Source organism: Mobula hypostoma, chromosome 1 (assembly GCF_963921235.1).
Source record: "Mobula hypostoma chromosome 1, sMobHyp1.1, whole genome shotgun sequence".
NCBI classification, from domain to species: Eukaryota; Metazoa; Chordata; class Chondrichthyes; order Myliobatiformes; family Myliobatidae; genus Mobula; species Mobula hypostoma.
Genome location: NC_086097.1, coordinates 145,322,522 through 145,344,298, shown reverse-complemented (window position 1 = coordinate 145,344,298; position 21,777 = coordinate 145,322,522). Strand labels below are relative to the sequence as shown.

The 21,777-nt window shown below is 41.7% G+C and overlaps 1 protein-coding gene across 1 annotated transcript in view; it reads left to right on the top strand.

The window, feature by feature from the left end:
• The window catches only part of LOC134351333 (ALS2 C-terminal-like protein), a 112,537-nt gene that overhangs the window by 45,987 nt on the left and 44,773 nt on the right, over positions 1-21,777 (top strand). The window contains exons 8-10 of the mRNA XM_063057410.1: positions 14,952-15,062; positions 18,312-18,382; positions 19,682-19,748. Of these exons, the coding sequence (XP_062913480.1) occupies positions 14,952-15,062; positions 18,312-18,382; positions 19,682-19,748 (249 nt within the window). The remainder of the gene's footprint in view (positions 1-14,951; positions 15,063-18,311; positions 18,383-19,681; positions 19,749-21,777) is intronic.

The following is a 21,777-nucleotide window of genomic DNA, read 5'->3' as shown; positions in this document are numbered from 1 at the left end:
TTTTATCGACAGGTTATCTGAGATCCAGCCAGCTATGGTGGTGCCATCTGCAAACTTGTGGACAGAATTAAAGCAGAATCTGGCTGCACAGTCATGAGTGTATAGTGAGGGTCTAATGTGGGGTCTAAGGACATGGCATACAGGTTGGCATTGCTGAGGATAATTGTGGCAGACATATCCCTGCCTATACACAAAATACTCTGCAGATGCTGGGGTCAAAGCCACACTCACAACACGCTGAAGGAACTCAGCAGGTCGGGCAGCATCCGTGGAAAAGATCGGTCGACGTTTCGGGCTGGAACCCTTCGTCCTTTCGGGTTCCGGCCCAAAGCGTCGACCGATCTTTTCCACGGATGCTGCCCGACCTGCTGATATCCCTGCCTATGCTTACTGATAGCCGTATGTTGGTTAGAATGTCAAAGGTGCAGTTGCAGAGGGAGTTGCATAGGTCGAGGAGTTTGGAATTTTTTTTTCACCAGAGTGATGGTGGTCTTCTGAAAACGGGTGAACTTCTGATTGTAGTAGGGAGAGTCTAAAAATATCTGCAAATGCTTCCACCAGTTGATCCACGGGGAATCTGAAAGCACAGCCAGGATTTCATCCAGGCCGGTGCATTCTTTCGGTTCACTTTCAGGAAGGCTGATCTGAAAGCTACGATAACACTATGGGGACTGGTGGTTGGAGGCTTATCAGGATGGACAGCATCATTTCATTCCTACTCGGTTCAACATGTACATGAATTGCATTCTTACCGGGAAGAGAGGAATCATTGTCACAATGCTGTCTGACTTCATACTGTGGCCTGTCATAGCATGCAAACCTTGCCACAACTGGTATGGGAAATGCATGTTGATGACTATTACCATACCCTCATTAATATCATCTCACATCCTGTTATTAAGAGCATATTTTCATCATCCTTCTGTTTTTTCTTTAACCTTTGAACTAATTTCTAATCCAATGACGAGATCCATGCACCAACATTGCCTCTAAATCCATGTCTTTGCTGGGTACTATTTGATTATGCAGGCTAATTTCATAATTCAGGTATTTTCTCACAGATTTAACTTGTTGATCCTTTTGAACTAAAATGGTAAGGAGAAAATTCTTGATACTTGTTGGAAATGTTTTGTGTGAAAAGGAGCAGCATGCTGTCCTTCACCTGTCACTCAAACCAGGGGACAAAATGATTAGGTGATTTCACGGCTTCTTTTGGAGAAAAGCGAAGACAAGGCTGACTTTCTCACTTCCCACTCTTTTCAGCTAATTCTGTTCTGCTAACTTTCAAGTTATGCAAATCAATTGTTTTTCATAAATGAGCTATTTTCTCATTGCTTCATCAAAAGGCTACGCATGCTTGTGATGATGTATTTCTTTGTGTTTTCGGAAGTGTGATTGGAAAAAAGGCAAAATGGATGGTGGCATGCAAATCACATTTTCCACAACCGCACACACTCACTACATCACTGTTAGTGAACTGTCTGCAAGTTAGCTGCATGATGGCATATGGAACCCTGGGATAACAGGACAAAGGGGGAGTTTTGTTGTGTCTTCATGTGTTCGGTGTTTGGAAAAGCTATCCAGGTGGTTGGCCATTCATTCCACCTCATTCTGCAACTTTCTTACCTTGGGTATTTGCAAGACTCCATAAAGGATTTTATTGAATGTACTACCCACTACTCTTCCAAGTGGTGCTTTCCTGATCCGCTGCACAGAATTTAAAACTTTTTATTTTCCCTCAGTTTATCTCTCAATCATCTTAAATCTGTGTCCTTTGTTTACTGATCCTCATTCTTCCAGTGGAGAAAGTTTGCCTACTAATTATCAAAATCTTTCCAAGATCTTGATAGTCATAATATGGACAGATAGAAGTGCAGATAGATCAGTATAATGTTTTTATTATTTTTTTAATTCTTTTTCAAGGAAAACCACAGTTTGTCCAGTATCTCTACTTTCATTCACAATTGCATTCTATTAAATCCTCTGTCTAACTGCTTTTGGAAGGCCCTGATATTCTTTCCAAGGATATTGCGTTCAGAATTGGGGAGTGTACTCCATCTGGGACCAAACTGTTTCTTTTTAATATGTACTAAATGAAGCTTGGATATAACATGCATCACACAGAAAATACTGGAGAAACTCAGCAGGCCAGGCGGCATCTATGGAAAAGAGCAAACGGTTGATGTTTCCAGCTGAGACCCTTTTTCGGAATGAAACGTTAATTGTTTACTCTTTTCCAAAGATGCTACATGACCTGCTGAGTTCCTCCAGCATTTTGTGTGTGTGGCTTGGATTTCCAGCATCTGCAGATATTGTGTTTGCAACTGGATGTAGCATTCATAGTTTGAAAGTCAGCCTCTTTGTAAGCGAAATGCACTGTATGCATTTTTGACAACCATCTAAGGTTGTCATGACACCTTCAGAGATTGGTGTACATGCATCTTCAGATTCGTCTGTTCTTGTATCCCTTAATATTATTTATTGTGTATTTATTTTCATTCTTTTCAAAATAAATCAATTCATTTCCCTGCACATTAAGTTTTATTTGTTATGCGTCTTCCCAGTTCATAACTACTTGTACCACTTTATGGTGATGCATCTACTGGTGCCACACATATCAGGCCTTCTCAGTTTCATCTTGACTTTGGGTGCTGTCAGTATGAAGTTTGTTCATTCTCCCATGACCTTGCGGGTTTCTTGAAAGCTTCCAGCTCCTTCCAGATCTCAAAGGTATTTGAATTGGTTAATTAGCTTTTGTAAATTATCTCTTAGTGTAGGTTGATTGCAGTAAGAATCAATGGGGAGATAAGACCATAAGACAAAGGAACAGAATATGGCCATTCAGCCCACCAAGTCTGTTACAAGAATCACCCCTTGTAATAATAATCAGAGAGACATCTGTAATTATGAACAAGTACCTTTATTGTCCCAATGGAAGAACATGTGAACTTATACAACCAAATCCTTGTGTGCACAGCTACTAAGTTTTCCATAAGACTATAAGATATAGGAGCAGAATTAGGCCATTTGGCCAATTGAATTTTCACCACCATTTTATCATGGCTGATACTATTTTCCTCTCGGCCCCAGTCTCCTGCCTTCTCCCCAAAACCCTTCATGGCCTGACCAAACAAGAATTTCTGTAACCTTCCATGAACAGGCAAAGAATGGAAAATATAATACCATCTTAAAAAAAAGAACTTTCTGCTGTTTGCCTCATGTTCCTTGCAGACCTGATTTGAATCTCCGCATCTGTGGGGCACCTCACATCCACATTGATGAATATCCTACAGAGACATCACTGTCTTGTATATACAAACCTCTGCTTTTATACTCATTCCTCGCCAATTCAAATATTGCATTCCATTGTCATTAGCTGTTCATCATGTGTCTGACTTTTAACACCTTTTTATTGGCTCTGCTCCTAGCCAGCATCCATTTATGGCTCTCTCCAGCAAGTGACAACAGGCAACTTATGGTTCTTTGTTCTCTTCAGTGACCGGCTCAGATCACACAGGACAGCCACAGAGCCCAACAATCACAAAGCTGCATGTTATATGCAATCAAAGAACACCTTGCAAATAACTTCTTATTTGAAAGTTATCTCTAGTCCAGCAGATTACCTAAGGCATCATCATGTCTACTTTAAAACACAGATCAAGCCAAGCAACTTCATCTCACAAAATAGAAGACACAGTCTCTTCATTAAATGGCAACTTGCATCTCCTTCCTCATGGCAAGAACAAAGACAATTGGCCTGTCCTTGATTCATCTGACATCCATAGTCTGTGGTTCTTGCTAGCCAACTTCCCCCTCCTCTTGATCCAAAGATATTTATCTTAGGATCGCTATCCTCCTCTATTCTGTTGACTACACGTAGGATTGCCATGAACCCCTAGCAGGTGTGCGACAAATAAATGATACAAAGATAAAAGTAACTATTTCCTTATTGAATTCATACACTCTATACAGACAATCATCTTCTCTGTATTACAAAACCATTATCCTCTTCCACTTGTACAACTTCAGCCTTTCTGCTCCTGAGGTGATACAATTAAACAATACCATTATCAGATTACATGAAATTGATACTACAGCAGCATATGATATTATCCTCATCCATGGATGTATTTGATCATTTGATCCCCAGTTCCAAAGTTTATCCCAAGGGTCTGTGTTACTCAATATGTCATTTGCTTTATCAGCATGTCTTATAACTTTTGTATGCTTAGTCCATTGATGGATTATCTCCTTTGCCTCCTCCACAACTCATCCTGTCAGCAGTCATATGAAGAATCAATGGCAATTTGGTAACAACATACTCCCACAAATGTCAATCCGTATCAGTTTGTAGGATTGTAAGCTTCTCCTTCATTACCTTATCCACCGCTGGGCTGAGACAAAGTTTATTCTCCAATAGTCCAGTCTAAAGCCATGCTCCTAATAGCAACATCATGATGTTCCAAGGATACTATTTCCATCCCCTGGTATAACTCGTTACTGTTGCCATAATACGTCTTCACAACAATGTATATTGTAAGAAAAACTCATTATTTATAGGTAGATTAGACAATGAACAATTCTCATTAATGAAACCATAATTCACAAATTCATGTCATGTCATCTCCACTGGGCAAGCCCAGTGGTCTCTTCCTTTGATGACACCTTGATAATTCTATCCATTTCCAATACCATTCATAACAATAGCATGTGTTGGTAGGTTACTTAAGAATATCCAACTCTTCTCATGATATTTGCCCACACTGTGAACTCTTTTCAAAGAGTAGGTTGAATTATTTCCATGTTGAAATATGAAATACCGCACCAACATAAAACCTTTCTTTATCGTAATCACAGGTACCCTCTACTCTGTTGGTTAGTATAAGCCTTCTCGTATGACACAAGGGCACTTTCCCCAATCCCCTTGTTTTAGTTGTTCATCTGATACCCGATTTGGTCCTTGATATGCATTAAGTTGTATCCTGATAATTTTCTCCAGTAGTATCCCACATTTTCTGCTAAAGGGATCATATCTGGTTTCCGAATTCTGCTATATCTAAAGTGTCAACTGTTGCTATACCCCTGCATAACATGCTTCCATTAATTCCAATAGTCCTCTCTTCTTTCTATTTTGGACTGCCTTAAACTCACTCCTGCTTAGTTGTGTCCCAAGAAAATTAGCGAGTAGCTATCCCATTGTAAATAAGTACCATTCTGGTACTTTATTTCAGTTAGATTAAAAATTACCTGCACATGTTGGTACCCTGGTAGCACAGTGACAAATTCCCCTGTATTTCCTAACACTATTCCTGCCCCTTTGTGTTACATTGGGTCTCACTAGATTTATACTTTGCCGTACTTTCAGCTACTTGAGGTTGAAGGGTAGTTGATTTTGCATTATTCCTGTGATACCAAATTAAACCTGTAACACACAAGTGTAACCTCTGCTCTTATTTCCAGTTTCAAACTTCAATCATAAATCATTTTGTCCATAGCTTCTACATGGTTTTCTGACTGATCCAATCCAGGCTCCCAAATGTCTGTGGACTGAAGCCATCCATCTTTTCCCACCCAATTCCAATTCAGGATAGAGGAGGCTGGAGCAAGCAAATTTTTCCTTTTATTTTATTTCTTAACAAAATTCCCCTGATTCTCTGACTGAGAGAACAGGATAATGCTTCCCTGGTCAAATTTGTCACCATTTACTTGGAACAGCTTTTCCAACCCCAAATCTGACAAATCAGGATTGACATGTATATTGATTGTCAAGTCTCCAAAATGAATGTCATCATGGACATCAATTGTTACATGCCGATGGTGATAACTTTCCTGTTTCTCCCCCACCAATTTCAACAGTGTGATTATGCTTCACTTTTATCAGTAGAAATCAGTACCCTGCATATTGATGGACTTGCTTTGTCTGTAATTTCATTGGGGCCCCCCAAACCTTGGATTTAAAAATTAGGTGAAATAGTATATTCTAATCATCACTTCATTCTGGACAATTCTATGGGACTGACTTTTGAGTCAAAGTAGGCTTTATTCTGTTGCCGTTCTTTCATAGTTGATGGGCTGCCACATAATTGGCCTTTTTTCCCATCTCTACCAATTATTGTACCCACTTTTCAGACACCAACCCATCTATTTTGGGTTCTAACAAGTCTAGTTCTAACAAGTCTAATCCTAACAACACCTCCAACCATCTCATGTCCTTTCCAGTCATGAGTTTATAAGGAGTGTAACACATTGATAAAGCCACTGTATTCCTTATCATCATCAGGACATAAGGCAAAGCTACCTGCCCTGTTGTTCCATGTTGCTGCACCATTCTGGCCATCATATTTTTTAATGTGCAGTTCGTCCTTTCCAGAATTCCAGTAGACTGTGGTCTATAGGGCATGTAAAATCTCTGCCTAATTTCTAAAGTTGCCATATCATATTGCACTACCTAGGCTGTAAAATGTGTGCCTTGATCTGATTCTGTACTCTGAGTTGATCTTTGGTGAGGAAAAACACCAAAACAGATTTTTGCTGTGGCTTTGTCCGTGTTTGTACCTCTACTTGGTGAAATTATCTACAACTACAAGAATATATTTGTACCCTCCTGGTGTGCGTGGCAAAGGTTCAGTATAATCTGCATTAGTCCAAGGCCTTTTCACTGGTCTGGAATGTTGGAGGGCTCCTTTCTTTACACTTCTTTTTAATTCCGTATCTTCCTTTTGCTCCTCAGTTAAATCCATAACCTTAACTGTTTGCTCCTTCTGCCTTCCCATCTCCTTAATCTGTAGTTGTCATTCTTACCCATTCACTAATTCAGCATTCTTATTACCCTAGGGGATAATTTAGACTGAGCTTTCATCTTCATGACTCTGTATTCTTTCATTCGCTTCTTCAAAAATATACTGCAACTGAGCAGCAGGTCAGAGGGGCTTTCCGTTAGCTGAAACAAACATTCTTACTTCCCAAAGAGGCAAATGTTCTGTAAGCCTATTACAAACATTCTTACTAACAGAGTGTATGACTGGTCCGGGCAGAAAACATTCTTGGTGGCTAACCACATATGCTGCAGCTGTCACTTCTCCTGCTGTGCATTTATAGTGTAGGGTAACTTTAAAGCTATACTATACCTTTATTGTATGGCCATATTCATTCTCTGCATACAGTATGTACCACATACAGTTCTCCTCTCACCCATCTGTACTGATGAGGAGTCATCGACAAAAAAAATTAAAATAGGGCTTTTTCCTTTGTGTTTTCCCCTTGTGCCTTTGTTCTCGGGTATTGCTTTTTAATCTCCTTCCACCCCTCCCCCCAAATTATTTTGACAGAAATAGACCCTTGGAATAATTTGCTATTATATCCTGACCCCCTGCAGTTCTCCAGTACAATAAAGACTATCTGCAAGGAAGGTAAACATTGTAATACCCTTTACAGGGGTATCTCAGCCCTGCAGTGCCAAAACATTTTAATTCAAACATCCAGCAGTAGCTAGATAAATGTTGAAATGCTGTTTGAACCAGTCCAAAATTGAACTTCCATTTGCACTTTACATACAAAGCACTGGTTGCTTCAAAATTATTTTCCAAGGGATCTCAGACTCAAAATCAATATGTCAAAAGTCTTGAGCAGTATCTTTTATATTCTGTAAATGAAAGCAGTTTTGTTAGTAAAAGCAATTTTTAGGATTGGTCCCCAAATGTTCCAATCTTCCCAAATTGTTAAGTTCAAATTTCAAATTTTACCGTCCACCAATGAGCAATTTCCTTCAGAAATATCTAGAACAGAGATGCACAAATTTCATCCTCAACCCAGATTACACCTGGCCATTGTGGAATCTGAGTTCCTCTAAATTCAATTCCATGGAAAACAAGTAAAGAAACACAAACAAAAAACACAGACAGAACAAACAAAAATCCATGCTTGCACTGTTATTCCTTTAGGACCTTCCATAAGTGACTGGGAACTTTAAAATAGACAGTTAATTAGGACCCCAAAAAGCTTTCACACATTTTTCAAAAAAAAACTGAGAGGAACTCATGAGTTGAGAGTTAAAGGGCAAAAGTTTAGGGGTAACTTCTTTATTCAGAGAGTGGTAGCTGTGTGGAACGAGCTTCCAGCAGAAGTGGTTGAGGCAGTTTCGATGTTGTCGTTTAAAGTTGAATTGAATAGCTATATAGACAGGAAAGGAATGGAGGGTTATGGGCCGAGTGCAGGTCGGTGGGATTAGGTGAGACTAAGAGTTCAGCACCGACTAGAAGGGCCGAGATGGCCTGTTTCCATGCTGTAATTGTTATGTGGTTATATGGGGGAAAAAACTGCTGGGTGGGGACCCTTGACACATTAATATATTGATGCAGTCTCCTAAGGGCACAATCTCTTAAAAGTACTCTCTCTACTACCGTCTCTCGCGGATTCTCTCTCTGAAATGAATTCAGAATGGCCACACTTGAAACATGCAAACCATATACACTTTAAATCATTTCAGAAAATCTCTTGTTCCTCAGGGTGAAACTGTTACCAAAATATTCAGTTACAATCCGACAAAACTGAGGGAGTGTATTACTCGACACAGAAATCATGTCCAAGTAACAACATTCAACAAGTTCAAAGCATGAAATCTTCACATTAACCAAAATTCCGACATATTCTGACTCCTCTGTAGCTCCAATCTCTGATTTTTGTTAGGATTTAAATTACATGAACTGTGCTGTACAGTTCCAGGCATTACGACCAAAGATTTGAGCACTGCACTGCTCACGACAGAAGTTTCCCATATTGGGTGAAGGTGCATTCCAGCACTGTGTTTCTTCTCTTCTACAATCTCTCCGCCGGCTCTTGACCTGACCCGCATTTCCCCACACGATATTCTGTGTATTTTCTTGAAGGGAAAACACGTTAGCTGCCTCTGGACTATTCCTGAAGTTAAAATGTAGCTCCCGCACTTCCTTCTCCCATGCTCCAATTATTTTCCTAAGTACCCATGCCTCAGTATGTGTAGAGTGACTGGGATCAAACAGTTCCAACATTTATTTAGATTTGTTCGTGCTGTTGGGCACTAATGTTCTTAACCATCTATGTGCGGGTTCTGGCTCTAAATGATCGCGATCTAATGTTGATCCATATACCCCTTGGAACACGATCCATAGATGCAAATGCAGCGAGGTGTTCTTTCCTCTGGTAACACTTACGTAACTAGTCTATTGGGTCGCCGCTGTTATTACCCATAATAGGCAGTATCACATTCTTTACCGCTTCATTTATTTCGCCAGCTGTCGCGATATTACTGGCAAAGTGATGTGCATGTTCGGATGCAGGCACATTATAATCAATTCTTTGTTCAGTATAATCTAGTCCAAGTATTGCTTTCTGGTAATTAATTGCTTGGAATGTTTCCCGAGAATTATTCCCCGGGCACATATGTCCCGATATCCCTAGCAATCCTTCAGCTGCTATACTCTAACTGCTACAGTGTATGTTATAATCCGGTTTTGATTTCCTGCCTCGGCACCTCCCTCTCTGATAGTAGCGGGGTGGGGGCGGGGGGGGTAGGGTGGTTGGGGGGCGGGGGCTCTCGATTAGAAGGTCCTCATATGTGGTCACTTTATTTGGTTAATCTTGTCATATCTCCGTATTCACTCTCCACACCTCTTTTAGATCCAAAAACACATATTATTCCTCCCTCTGCAGCAAGTTGGTCCTACAGCTATTGTGTCTATTTTCAATACTTTGTATGATCGCTGGTATTGTGTTTCTTTTCGTGTACTGATTTCTCTATGACATTCAGAGCTGCTTTTAAATCACTGCACGGTTTCTTTAATTCCCCCAATTCGTTCTTAGCGAAATTAACTTCTTCCTTCTGGTTACCTTCTTTAACCAATTTCTCAGATTTCAACTGGAATCTGTTCATATACACCAAATCCATAGTTCCCCGTTCCTGCAAATCCATAACTTTTCCCTTAAGTTTTTCTACCAGCTTTTGGAGCCTTTTGGTCTTCGAATCTATCCCGCTGTACCTTAGTATCTTGCTGATATTCCGGCATTTCCTGTTGAAATCTGTCTCGCTCAGTTTCAGATTTTTGCCGACGTTGCAGGATTTCAGTAGTAATCTATCTCGCTTGGCTTCTGCTTTTGGCCGACATTGCAGGATTTCCTGTTGTAATCAACTTCGCACATCTTCTGCTTTTTACCGACATTCCAGGATTTCCTGTTGTAACCTATCTCGTTTGACGTCAGCTTTTTGCTGATATTCTTTAAAATCCTTAATGAGGCAGGCAACAGCTGCTTAAATTCTTTGTCTGACCGTTTCGCTTTGGCATTTTTAAAAAGAGCTTCGCCGCCGTCACCGTTGGTGTATCCAGCATTCTCCCCATATTCCGGCCATTTCCCCAGTTACGTACGTACATCTGGAGGAATCGCCTCCAATCGGAACAATTCAAGTCCGACTTGCAGAATTGCCGGCACTCTTCACCCTGGGCCAGTACTAACTCGCTACCCAGTCCTAGATCTCTCTGTCTCTCACCCGCGTGAATCGACTCGGGTCTCCTGCTGACAAAACGGAAGGCTTACCCAGGGATGCCGTTTCTATTACAAAAATCAATCCTTGCGATAATGATCAGGGAGGCGCACAGAGAATCTGTAATTACCAACTAGTATCTTCATTGTCTCAACGAAAGAACACGTGAACCTGCTAAGCTCCCCTGACCTTCCATGAGCAGTCAAAGAATAGGAAATATATAACAGTCTGTGAGCCAGGACCCCAAATTTGGGCCACAGGTACCATCTGGGGGAAGTAATTCTTATAGTGATTTTTGGCTATAAATCCTAGTGCTAGAAAATATGTGATAGTATTGCAGCAGTGGTAGCTTTCTGTGAGGGGGACTGGGAGTTGTACCTCCATGCTATAAGAACCATGATCCCATGGTGCTTCGCCTATGATAAGATGAATTATGCCAGGTACCTGTCCCCTTACTTTGCTCAGATGATGAACCTCCCAGAGAAGAATCCTTCTGTGTATGAGGCCTTCAAGACAGGCCTATTCTCAGTGCAGCTGTCAAGTAACAACCCTTTGGGCAGATCCCTGTGGACCAGGCTATTGAAGCCACAGTGAACACACAGACTCTTGGAGGCGCATCACGGCTCAGCCTGAATGCTGGGGCTATCAAGCGTTACTACATAACAACTGAGCACTGCAGTGCTTTCCTGAGACAGTTAAGGGGGATGGTGCAAGGCAACAAATCAGAGCTTTGTAATGCGGAGCTACAGCGGTCAAGAATCCAGAAAGATGAGGAAGCAGTTTCAGCAGTGGTTAGCCTCGTTCATGAATGGGTCAACCCATTTGCAGAGAAGCAGGACCTCATCAGCTTTTCTACGGCAAAGGCAGCCCCCAACCTGATGAAGGCATATGAGATTGGTGAGGAATGCTATGCAACTTTCAAGGATGAGAGACTAGAGGAAGACCCAGCAGCAAAGAAATTCCATAACCCAATAAAAACCAACAAGCTGAAAACATTCAGTGATATGTGTAAGAAGAGAGAAGTGAAATCAAATGGGAAGGCGATCATCTTAAAAGCAGACAGGTCTTTGTCTGGACGCTTCATAGTGATGGCACAAGGGTGCAGTCTACGTAGGGAGGATATCCTTTCTTATCCCCTTGGACCATTGCCCAAGGCCCTGTCCACACCAGAAGGATGTTGAGAAAGACAAATAAAGCTACTTTAGCCACAACCTTGCAGAAAAATGTAGCAGTAGAAGAGCAACTCCCAGGAAGCTCTGCTACAGTGGTTTTTGGGGTAAACTTGGTCCAAAGAGTGAAAGGTGATCAAGTTACTTTCAGAGATGTTGCCACAACAATTCTGGGTATGGCTCTGAGGGAAGGCAATCAAAGGAGCAGAATAGATATTGTGTTCAACACATACAAAGAGAACTCTTACAAGAATAGTGAAAGATCTCTACGGGGTGAAGAGACTGGTCATAAGTTGCAAGGTATCACAGGCACACAGATGGTGAGGCAGTGGAGGAGCTTCCTAACCAAAGTCAGTAACAAAAATAGTCTTGTTAGCTTCATAGTCCATGAATGGAGGAAGGCAGAGCACAGAGCAAAGCTACAGGAGAAGATTCTGTATGCAACTGTGAATGACAAATGATACATAATCACATCTCAAGACGGTGACGAGGTGTCAGCTCTTCAGTGTCAACAAGAAGAAGCAGATGGCCGCCTACTTCTCCATACTACTCATGCCACAAGAGAAGGATACCAATCTGTAGTGATCTGCTCAGAAGACACAGATGTCTTTATCATGTCTTTAGCATTTTGTGACAAGATTGAGGCCCCATTGTTCCAGAAGTGTGGCACTAGAACCCGTACAAGGCGTGTAGACACCAGGAAGGTTGCTGCCACTGTTGGCATAGAGGTTTGTAGGGCTCTCATCGGATTGCACACATATACAGGATGTGACACTGTAAGCGCTTTTGCAGGCAGAGGGAAGACAAGTGCCCTAAAACTTCTGACCAGCAACAGGGAAACTCGGGACACACTCTTAGAGTTGGGTCAGGAATAAGACCTCTCCCCAGAACTGATGGACAAACTGGAGGCATTTACATATCTGCTGTATGCCCCAAAAGCATCGACCACCAAGGTCAATGAGCTCAGGTATCACTTTTTCTGTGCCAAAAAAGGTGAAATTGAAAGTCGTCAACTCCCACCACACAAGAACTGCTTAATAAAACATGCACAGCAAGCCAACCACCAGGCTGGTATGTGGAGAAGATGTTTGGAGAAGGATCCACAAGTGCAAGCCCTGTTGGCAGAGGATGGAAGATGGAGAGAGAAGAGGAAGCTGAACAGTTGGTGGTGCACTGGATGGAAGGCCAGCCAGCACCCGATGCCGTCCTGGATCTACTGGCCTGTAACTGTCCAAAAAAATGTTCACTCCCAAGATGTATGTGTGTTGCAAATGGCCTCAGGTGTACTGACATGTGTAGACTGGCAGACTGAGAACCAGGCATCCACCTCAGAGAGTATGGAAAGTTCAGATGAAGATGTGGAAGACTTGGAAAATTATTATGATCATTAATAAGTTATGAAAGTATGGAAAACAAAGTATGGAAAGCAGTCTTTGATTAAATATATTCATCTTACAACAAATGGGGCCTAGGTTACGGCTGTCTGGAACCCCACATTTGAATTATATATGCTATGACAAAAGCTTAAGGTTGTTTTGATTTGATACAACAATATGGAAAATATGACATTGATAAAACTCCAGAAATCTCTTCAATTGAGGTTTTTTTTTACCTTTGGGGTGGGGGGGGGTGGTAACGTTTTCTGCTGTACTGATGTTAATATGGAATATATACAAAAAGTGATTACATATTTGAATTTCTGAATAAATTCTCTACAAATCCATGTGATTATATGTCTCCTAGGGTTTTTATTGCCTTTTTCAAAATAAACAACAGACAGATATTTTTTCTAAAAATGAGATGATTCACTCTACACTGAAATTGGGCACTGTACTGTGAGTGCCACCAATGACATAGTTTTCAATGTAGAATTTTATAACAACATTTGATGAAAAGTGCTTGAACTCAGCTATCATTGTGACAAATTTCAATGCTGCGGGATCACTGATGACAAAATGCCACTAGGTTGAATATATATGCTGTACTTTATATTGGCCACTTTTCAGAAATGCTTATGTTAGGATAGTGTTATAAAATGCATGATAGCACACATAAAACTACCACTGGTGCAATGCTATCACATATTTTCTAACTCTAGAGATGTATACCTTACCAAAAATCACAATGAGCATTATTCCCCTCAGATGGTACCGACCAACCCTACCGGCTCACGGATTATTACCAGTTTCTGCAGTTGGCCTTGTGTTCCTTGTGTAACCGTGCCACCTCCCATCCACAATGGTGAATCTCTGGCAGAGTCATCCCTGTCTTGTACATGAACACCTCCGCTTTTATACTCATTTCTCACCAATTCAAATATTTCATTCGTGTCACTGACTATTGGTCATGTATCTGACATTTAACAGCTTTTTAATGGCTCTGCTCCTAGCCAGCATCCATTTATTGTGCTGTCATTTGTGGCTCTTTGTTCTCTTCAGTAACCAGCTTGAATCATGCAGGACAAGCACAGACCCCAACACTCTCAAACCTGCATGTAATGTCCAACCAAAGAACACCTCATAAATAACATTATTTGGAAGTTATCCCTAGTCCAGCAGATTACCCAAGGTATTATTGTGTCTACTTTAAAACACAGATCAAGCCAAGCAATTTCATCTCACAAAATGGAAGACACAGAGTCTCTTCATAAAATGGCAGCCTCCATTTCCTTCTCCATGGCAAAAACAAAGGCAATTGGCCTATCTGCTTCCACTGTTCTTGATTCATCTGAATTCACTGATCTGTAGATTGTAGTTCTTTCTGGCCAACAAGTTTGTTCTGCTATTTGATCAGGGCAGGTTTATTTTCCCTCTCAACCCCATTCTCCTGCCTTCTCCCCATTACCTTTGGGTTCTTGATCATTAAGTGTGTCAACCTTGGCTTCAAATATACCCAATGACTTGTCTCTACAGTCTTCTGTGGCAATGAATTCCAGAGAATTACCACCCTTCTGCTAAAGAAGTTCCTCATTTCTGTTCTAAAGGAATGTCCTTCTATTCTGAGGTTGTGCCCTTTGGTGCTAATCTTTCCCACCGTTGGGAACTTTCTCTGTGTGTCCACTCTATCTAGGCCTTTTGATATTCAGTTGGTTTCAATGCAATTCCTCTTTATTCTACTAAACCTCAATGATGATGGAAATTTGTGAGAGAAAATAATCTCAGGAGAGTGGAAACACATCCCTGGAAACCAGCATGACCCACATGATCTTCTTTTGCATCTCTATAACTGTATTACTATTGCTGTTTTAAGCCTAACTCTTCTCTTTTTAGGACCTCTTATTTCGCCCAGAACGCCGGTTGCGGGAAGATAGCAACGACATCCCAGCATCAGGTTGCGAAGTCAGGCTCTTGCTTTTTGATGACAGTCTTGTGGTTATTCAGGTAAAGATCTCTGCATTCAGTAAATGAATCTTTGACTCGCATGCACAAGGAGCATTGAATACCTAAGTGTATTGTAGGCTGCAAGTTAACACAAAGTTTCAAATATTTATTAGAAATTGGATGCATGAGGAAGGCCAGGAACAACATTGTTCCTGGAGTCTGGAATGAGTGAAGGAGGTTTGAAAATAACAGACAACTTCAAAATTTGTGGCATTCATGGGCCAGGACATAGTAATAAGTACAAGATAATGGAAATTGTCTACAGACTTTGGGTGAGCAGAAGTTTAATGAGTTTAGAAGATAGTTTCATACTGAAGAGCATTGTGACTGCAGATCCTGGAGGTTTCAAAATCATGCTTTAGTCATTCAGCAACACAAGAACAGAGACAGGAAAATATGGACAGTATCATAGAGTTAAAAGTGTATAACAGTCCTTGAAAAGGAGTGTGGTTGAAAGCTCAGCTCAGAAGAAGCTTCTTAAGCTTCTTAAGCTTCATTAAATATTCTTAAGCTTCATTAAGAATATTTAGTTCAGTCTGTGATACAGTCAGGGACTAAGTTCATCATGTAGGGAATGGAGTGTATGGATGAAAGTTGATATCATGTAATGAAAACCCAGAAACAATTTTGCAAACTAGCTAATATTTAAGCTTTCACCAATCAATTTTCCATTACAATACTGTTGTGTGGTGCACATAAGATTGAGACCCATGATAGCAATTCTAAGCCCTTGAGTTTACCAAGCACCTTTTGTTTAATAGCATGCCTCTTACTGCTTCAGCAGCAGCATCAAGCAATTTGACACTGTGGCACATCAGAAAATATTCACTTCAACAAAAGCTTTGTGGGAAGAAAACATTTAGAAGGCAGTTTTCAAAGAGAAGAATTTTGGTGGTAAATACCAATGATTGGAGTCCTTCCTTCTGTTTAAAAATGGAGATCCCAAATGATCAGAATTGGAAGAGCAGACGTATCTTGTCATGTTGTTATTCTGGAGGAGATTAATGAAAGGAAGGGAAGGTGTAATGCAAGGATTTGAAATGGACGAGCATTTCATTGTTCAAATAACTGGCTGAGTCAAGAACTAAAGGGTCATAAGGATTGGAAAAGTGCAAGCTAAAACATCAGAAGCTGATTTTTTGATCACCTTCAATAGTGATGACCCACTGTTTGCCTTTGGTAGGGTGAACTGCAGGCCCTTCTATTTAATAACTGCTATTGTGATTGTGGCTGTCCACACCCACCTCTGTCTGCCCCAGGGGAAGTGCTGAGAGGGCACTGTGCTGCCATTAGCGACATTTCTTTATTGGTGCTAGCAACTTCAACCAAGATGACTTAAAAATAGTTCTGCCTGATGATGATTTTGCTGCCAGAGGTAAAAATACATTAGACCAGGTTTATACCAACATCCCTGCTGCATATAAGAGTGCTCCTTGACCTCACCTTGGTTTCTCTGACCACTTTCTGTTATGTTAATTCCTGCACTGATTAAATGAGTTAAAACAGTTCAAAGGGAGATAAAGACTGGGACAGAAGGAGTATCCTCCGCATTATGGGACAGTTTTGAAAACACGGACTGGGGCAAGTGCTAGGAGGTCATCGATGAATATGTGAGGTCTGTGACTAGCTATGAGAGGTGCACTGAGGACGTCACCATTATTAAACATATCTGGGTGAGGGTAAATCAGAAGCCATGGCTGATAGCAGAGGTCTGGACGTGGCTGAGAGATCGGGTTGCTGCCTTCAGATCGGGGAATAAGACAGCTCTCAGGTCATCAATGTACTGCCATTTCTGTGACGCCAGAGACATGAGGCGCACATGGCAGGGCTTTCAGTCCATCATGGACTACGAGTCCACACTGCACATCAACCATAGTGATGCTTCTCTTTCTAATAGGGTGATTGTATTTTGCACTCAGCTTGATACATGGAGCAATGTGCCAGTGAGAAAGACCCTGCTCCCCCCTCCCCTCAAGGAACATGCACTCTGTCTGGTTACAGTGGATATGAGGAAGACCCCAGCCAGGGTCAGCACATGTAAATTTGTGGGGCCTGATAATGTACCTGGTCACGTGCTGAGGGACCGTGCAGCCCAGTTAACTGAAGTTCTTACAGACATCTTCAACATCTCTCTGGAACAGTCCACTGTACCTTTAGGCTTCAAAGCGATGATGAGGCGGCATAGAGAGAGAAAGCAGAGCAGCTGGTAGAATGGTGCAGGCACAACAACATGAGTCTCAACGTGGATAAAATGATTGTGGACTTTAGGTGCAAACTGACAACTCCTCACTGCACGTACATGGCTCCTCCATGCAGAGAGTCCAAATTTCTGGGAGTGCACTTAGCAGACAATCTCAGGTGTTAAGTCCCTCAACACCACCTCTTTGGTTAAGAAAACACAGCACTTCCTGAGGAGACTGAGGTTGCTCCTACAACCCACGCTCCCATTCTAATCAACTTTTACAAGAGCACCCTTGAGAGTGCCCTGACAAGCTGCGTCACCTTCTGGTATGGGAGTTGCAAGGCATCTGACCACAAGTCCCTACAAAGGATTGTGAAGACCACTGAGATGGTCACTGGGGTCTCTCTTCCACCTATCAGAGATATTTATTAGGAGCGCTGCATGTGCAGCACCCTCAGTATTGTCAATGATCCCCTCTATTCATCCAACAATCTCTTTGACTCCCTACCGTCAGGCAGGGGGTATTGTAGCATTAGGGCGACAGCTGCTGGGATGGGAAACAACTTCGTCCCCCAGGTTGTAAGACTACTGAACTCTCTGCCACCACCCAGGTCTCATTGCATATGAAAACACCAGGAGTTATTCAGTTTACTTTTTAACTTGTGTAGTAAGTGCATCTTTTATTTGTTGATTTACTCATGGTTATATTACTTCGTATGCGTATGTTTGTTAGTTATATGTACTGAGTTGTGTATCTTGGTCCGGAGGAGTATTGTTTCGTTTGGTGATGTACATGTGCATAGTTGAATGACAATAAGCAGGACTTGAACTTGATGACCTTACACTTATGGGTGTTGGGAAATGGGAGTACAGCTGGGCATGGGTTCTCTCAAGAGCAGACAGGAGCTTCAGCAGTAGATCAACTGAGGCAAGATTGGCCCAGGAGAGCTGCCCAGTTGATGACTCTCTCTTGGTACATGGGCACTGACTTTGACGTGCTCTGGTAGTTTCTCAGCTACCTGTGGTTTATAGATTTGTTTTCCGATGACTCTCTTCTCTCTTGCTAGGGCTCAGAAGCCAGCAGCTACAAGCTCAACACAGTCTGGATGGAAAGACTGGCTGACACTACCTCTGAAAGGTGAGCAGGCAGGGATAAGCAGATTGTAAATGGAATCAGCTCAAAGCATGCACAGGGAAGGAATGTGAGGTCAGCAGGGGCAATTTACAGGCGGCATCCGTGCTGGTGTGCTGCAGCATTATTGACATGTACAGTATTCCTTCCCATATATTTATGGGCCTTGCATATGCAGGCTTTATGGATAATTGTGTGGACAATTGGTCATGGCAGACTCAATTACATGCACTGTCCTTGAGCCTGAATCAGAGTTTTGCATCTTCTGCCCGATGGGAGAGGGAAGAGGAGGGATTGTGTTGGGTGGGTGACTATGCTGGCTGCTGTACTGAGGCAGTGAGAAGTATAGACAGAGTCCATTGAGGGGAGACTGGTTCCTGTGATGTGCTGATCTGAGTCTACAGCTCTGCAATTTCTTGCAGTCGCGTGCAGAGCAGTTGCCATACCAAGCTGCAATGTAGCCAGACAGAATGCTTTCTACGGTCCATTGATAAACATTGGTAAGAGTTGAGGGGGACAGGCTAAATTTCTTTAGTTTCCTGAGGAAGGCATTGGTGAGCTTCCTTGCCTGTGACATCAACAGGGTTGCACCAGGGCAGACTATTGGTGAAGTTCACACTAGGAGCTTGAAGTTGTCAACACTGAAACTTAACACTGTTGATCTAGGCAGGAGCATGTGCACCACTTCCCTCTCTGAGGTCAATGACCAGCTTCTTAATTCGTTGACATCAAGGGAAAGGGTGTTGACATGACACCACGTCACTAAGCTCTCTGTCTCCTTCTTGTACTCCTATTAATTGCTGAGGTGAGGCCCACGGTAGTGGTATCATCTGCAAACTTGTAGCTGGAGTTTGAGCAGAATCTGGCCATGAGTGTACAGTGAGTAGGGTAGGGTACTAAGGATGCAACCTTGTGGAGCATGAGCGTTTAGAATAATTGTGGTGTAGGTGCTGCTGCCTATCTTTACTGATTGACTTTCTGGCTGACAGAGCAGAGGGAAGCAGGCTCCAGAAACTGATGATAAGTTTGCTTGGAATAACAGTACTTTCTTCAGTTATCCCTTGAACAGAGTTTATGTTGCACCACTCCACCTCACACCCTACACCTCCCACTGTCTTCCCTGAACATATTCGAGAGGGGATACTGTTGTGTGTAGAGAGGGGGCAAACACAGCGCAAGGTCATTTAAAAAAACAGAAAACTGCAGAGGAATTGTATGCCGATCACAATGGCTGTCTGGTGACAGCTACTTTGCTGATTGAGAGTAAGTATCTCTAGAAATAAAATGTATTTCTATTTTTTCCAGGAATCTTTTGAAGATCATTGTTCCAGAGGAAGAATTTGTATTCAACATGCAGGATTCCAAGAGTATGGTAAGAATAGACTTATATCCTGAATCATATCAGGAAGTTATGAGAGTTGTTGGATCTGATGATTTTGTGATCCAAAGGTTCTTCAGAAATCAAGAATGAGGCACAAAACTTTGATGATCACAGCTGTTTATTAAGTGTTACAAGAGCAAAGAAAGACAAAGCAACAAGAAGTCGTGGTCATCCTATACTAAAAACTAAATCAGACTGAAGAGATGTCAACTTATTTTAGTGATAAGAAATAGCCTATGTAATAGGCAGGTTCAGTGGTGTGACATAGATTGCAGAGAAACATAGAAAAATACAGAATCAACTACACCTTACTTACTGGAAATTCACTGAACGATCACACACTTACAGGTGATCATATGAAGATTACTAGCAAGCGTACAAAAGTTCAGCTACAAGGAAAATGAAAGAAAAATAACAATTCCACACCCTAATCCACAGAGCTTTTCAGTTCAGGCAATGAATCCGAAACAGGCCTAAAGGTTCGTGCTCTGTTCAGGAATTTGACTCTGTGATAAACACTAACACATTTATTCAGATGTTCCTCAGGGGTACTTTATGTCAAATGTCAACCTAATCTCTTTGCTAGTTTAGTGGGTGCTCTAAAAATACCTGGCTACTGCTTCTTTCCAAATCAAGAACAGATAACTACTTACTTATCTCCTGTTGCTTTAATAGGATCCCTATAAACATTGACCACAGCTCAAGTTATCCTTCAGCTGTGAAAAACATGAAGATACTTTGTAGATGAATGACAGTCAGATTTTCTCTTTGCTTGGTATTCCTAACGACATTCAAAATTGATTTTTTTGGAACATTTGAATCTAGCAGAATTAATTTAAAGATGTGCAAGAATGTATATGGAGCCAGGAAAATGATGGGTTGGTATAAAAGCACATCTAGTATTCAGGAAGAAAGATTAGCTTTAGCTTTATTTGTCACATATACAAACGTTTGTACATCGAAATATTGAAGTGTAACGCTCAGGTCTATCGACTTGTGTTTACCTAGGAGAAACCCCGTCCGCCCGCCAAACCGTGTCTCACGGTTGCAAAGTTGCTGTGCAATGCCACCTGGTACAAACTCACACATCAAGTATCAGACAATGTACGATTTACAGATTACATGATATAAATCTTACTGGAACTATGTAATTAGTATTAGATACAATATAAAAGGGAAAGTAAAAGGCGCCAGAATTATCAGAGTTCAACCACTTCGTGCACAACAGTTGGAGCTCAATTAACGGGGTCTTCTTTCCACCATTCGATCTTCTCCGACCCCCTCGACTCGCTGCTCGGGACTAACCACGGTGGTCAACCAGAGCACTTCCAGCACGTCCTTCCTCTTCGGGTCTCCTCCCAAAAGCCCGCCAAACCACACGGTTCCCAGCCATATGAGACAGAATATCACCGACAAAAAGAATAACATGGACACTCATTGGTTCGTCCCTTCTCTTATCAATAATATAACCCAAACAAACAGAGAGAGAGAACTCCTTACATCGCAGTTATTATTACAGAAAAGCCATTTTTATTATAACATAACAAAGAAGGTATATTATTAGCCTTAGCAGTAACAGAAAAGAAGAAACTCCTTACACTAGCGTACAGCAAAATGCGTCTTTTGTTTCAAATCAGATCAGCGAGGATTATGCTGGGGAGCTCATGAGTGTTGCAGTATTTCCAGCACCAACGTTGTATGCCCACAACTCATTCACTCTATCCATACGATTTTGGAATGTGGGAGGAAACTGGAGCACCTGGAGGAAACCCATGGGCAGAACTTAGAAACTCCTTCCAGACAGCAGGGAGAATTGAACCCTGATTGGTGGTTGCTGGTGCTGTAAAGCGATACACTAAGCTCTATGCTACTGTTAGTTTGGTCTACGTGTGTTTCTAGAGCAAGCAGTGCAGATCATTTTCAAGTGTTCTTAGTTCTGGTACAATTAAGGATGGACAATAATCGCCGGCTTTGCAAACTTCATCTATGAACATATTTTAAACCATGGAACTCTTTCTAG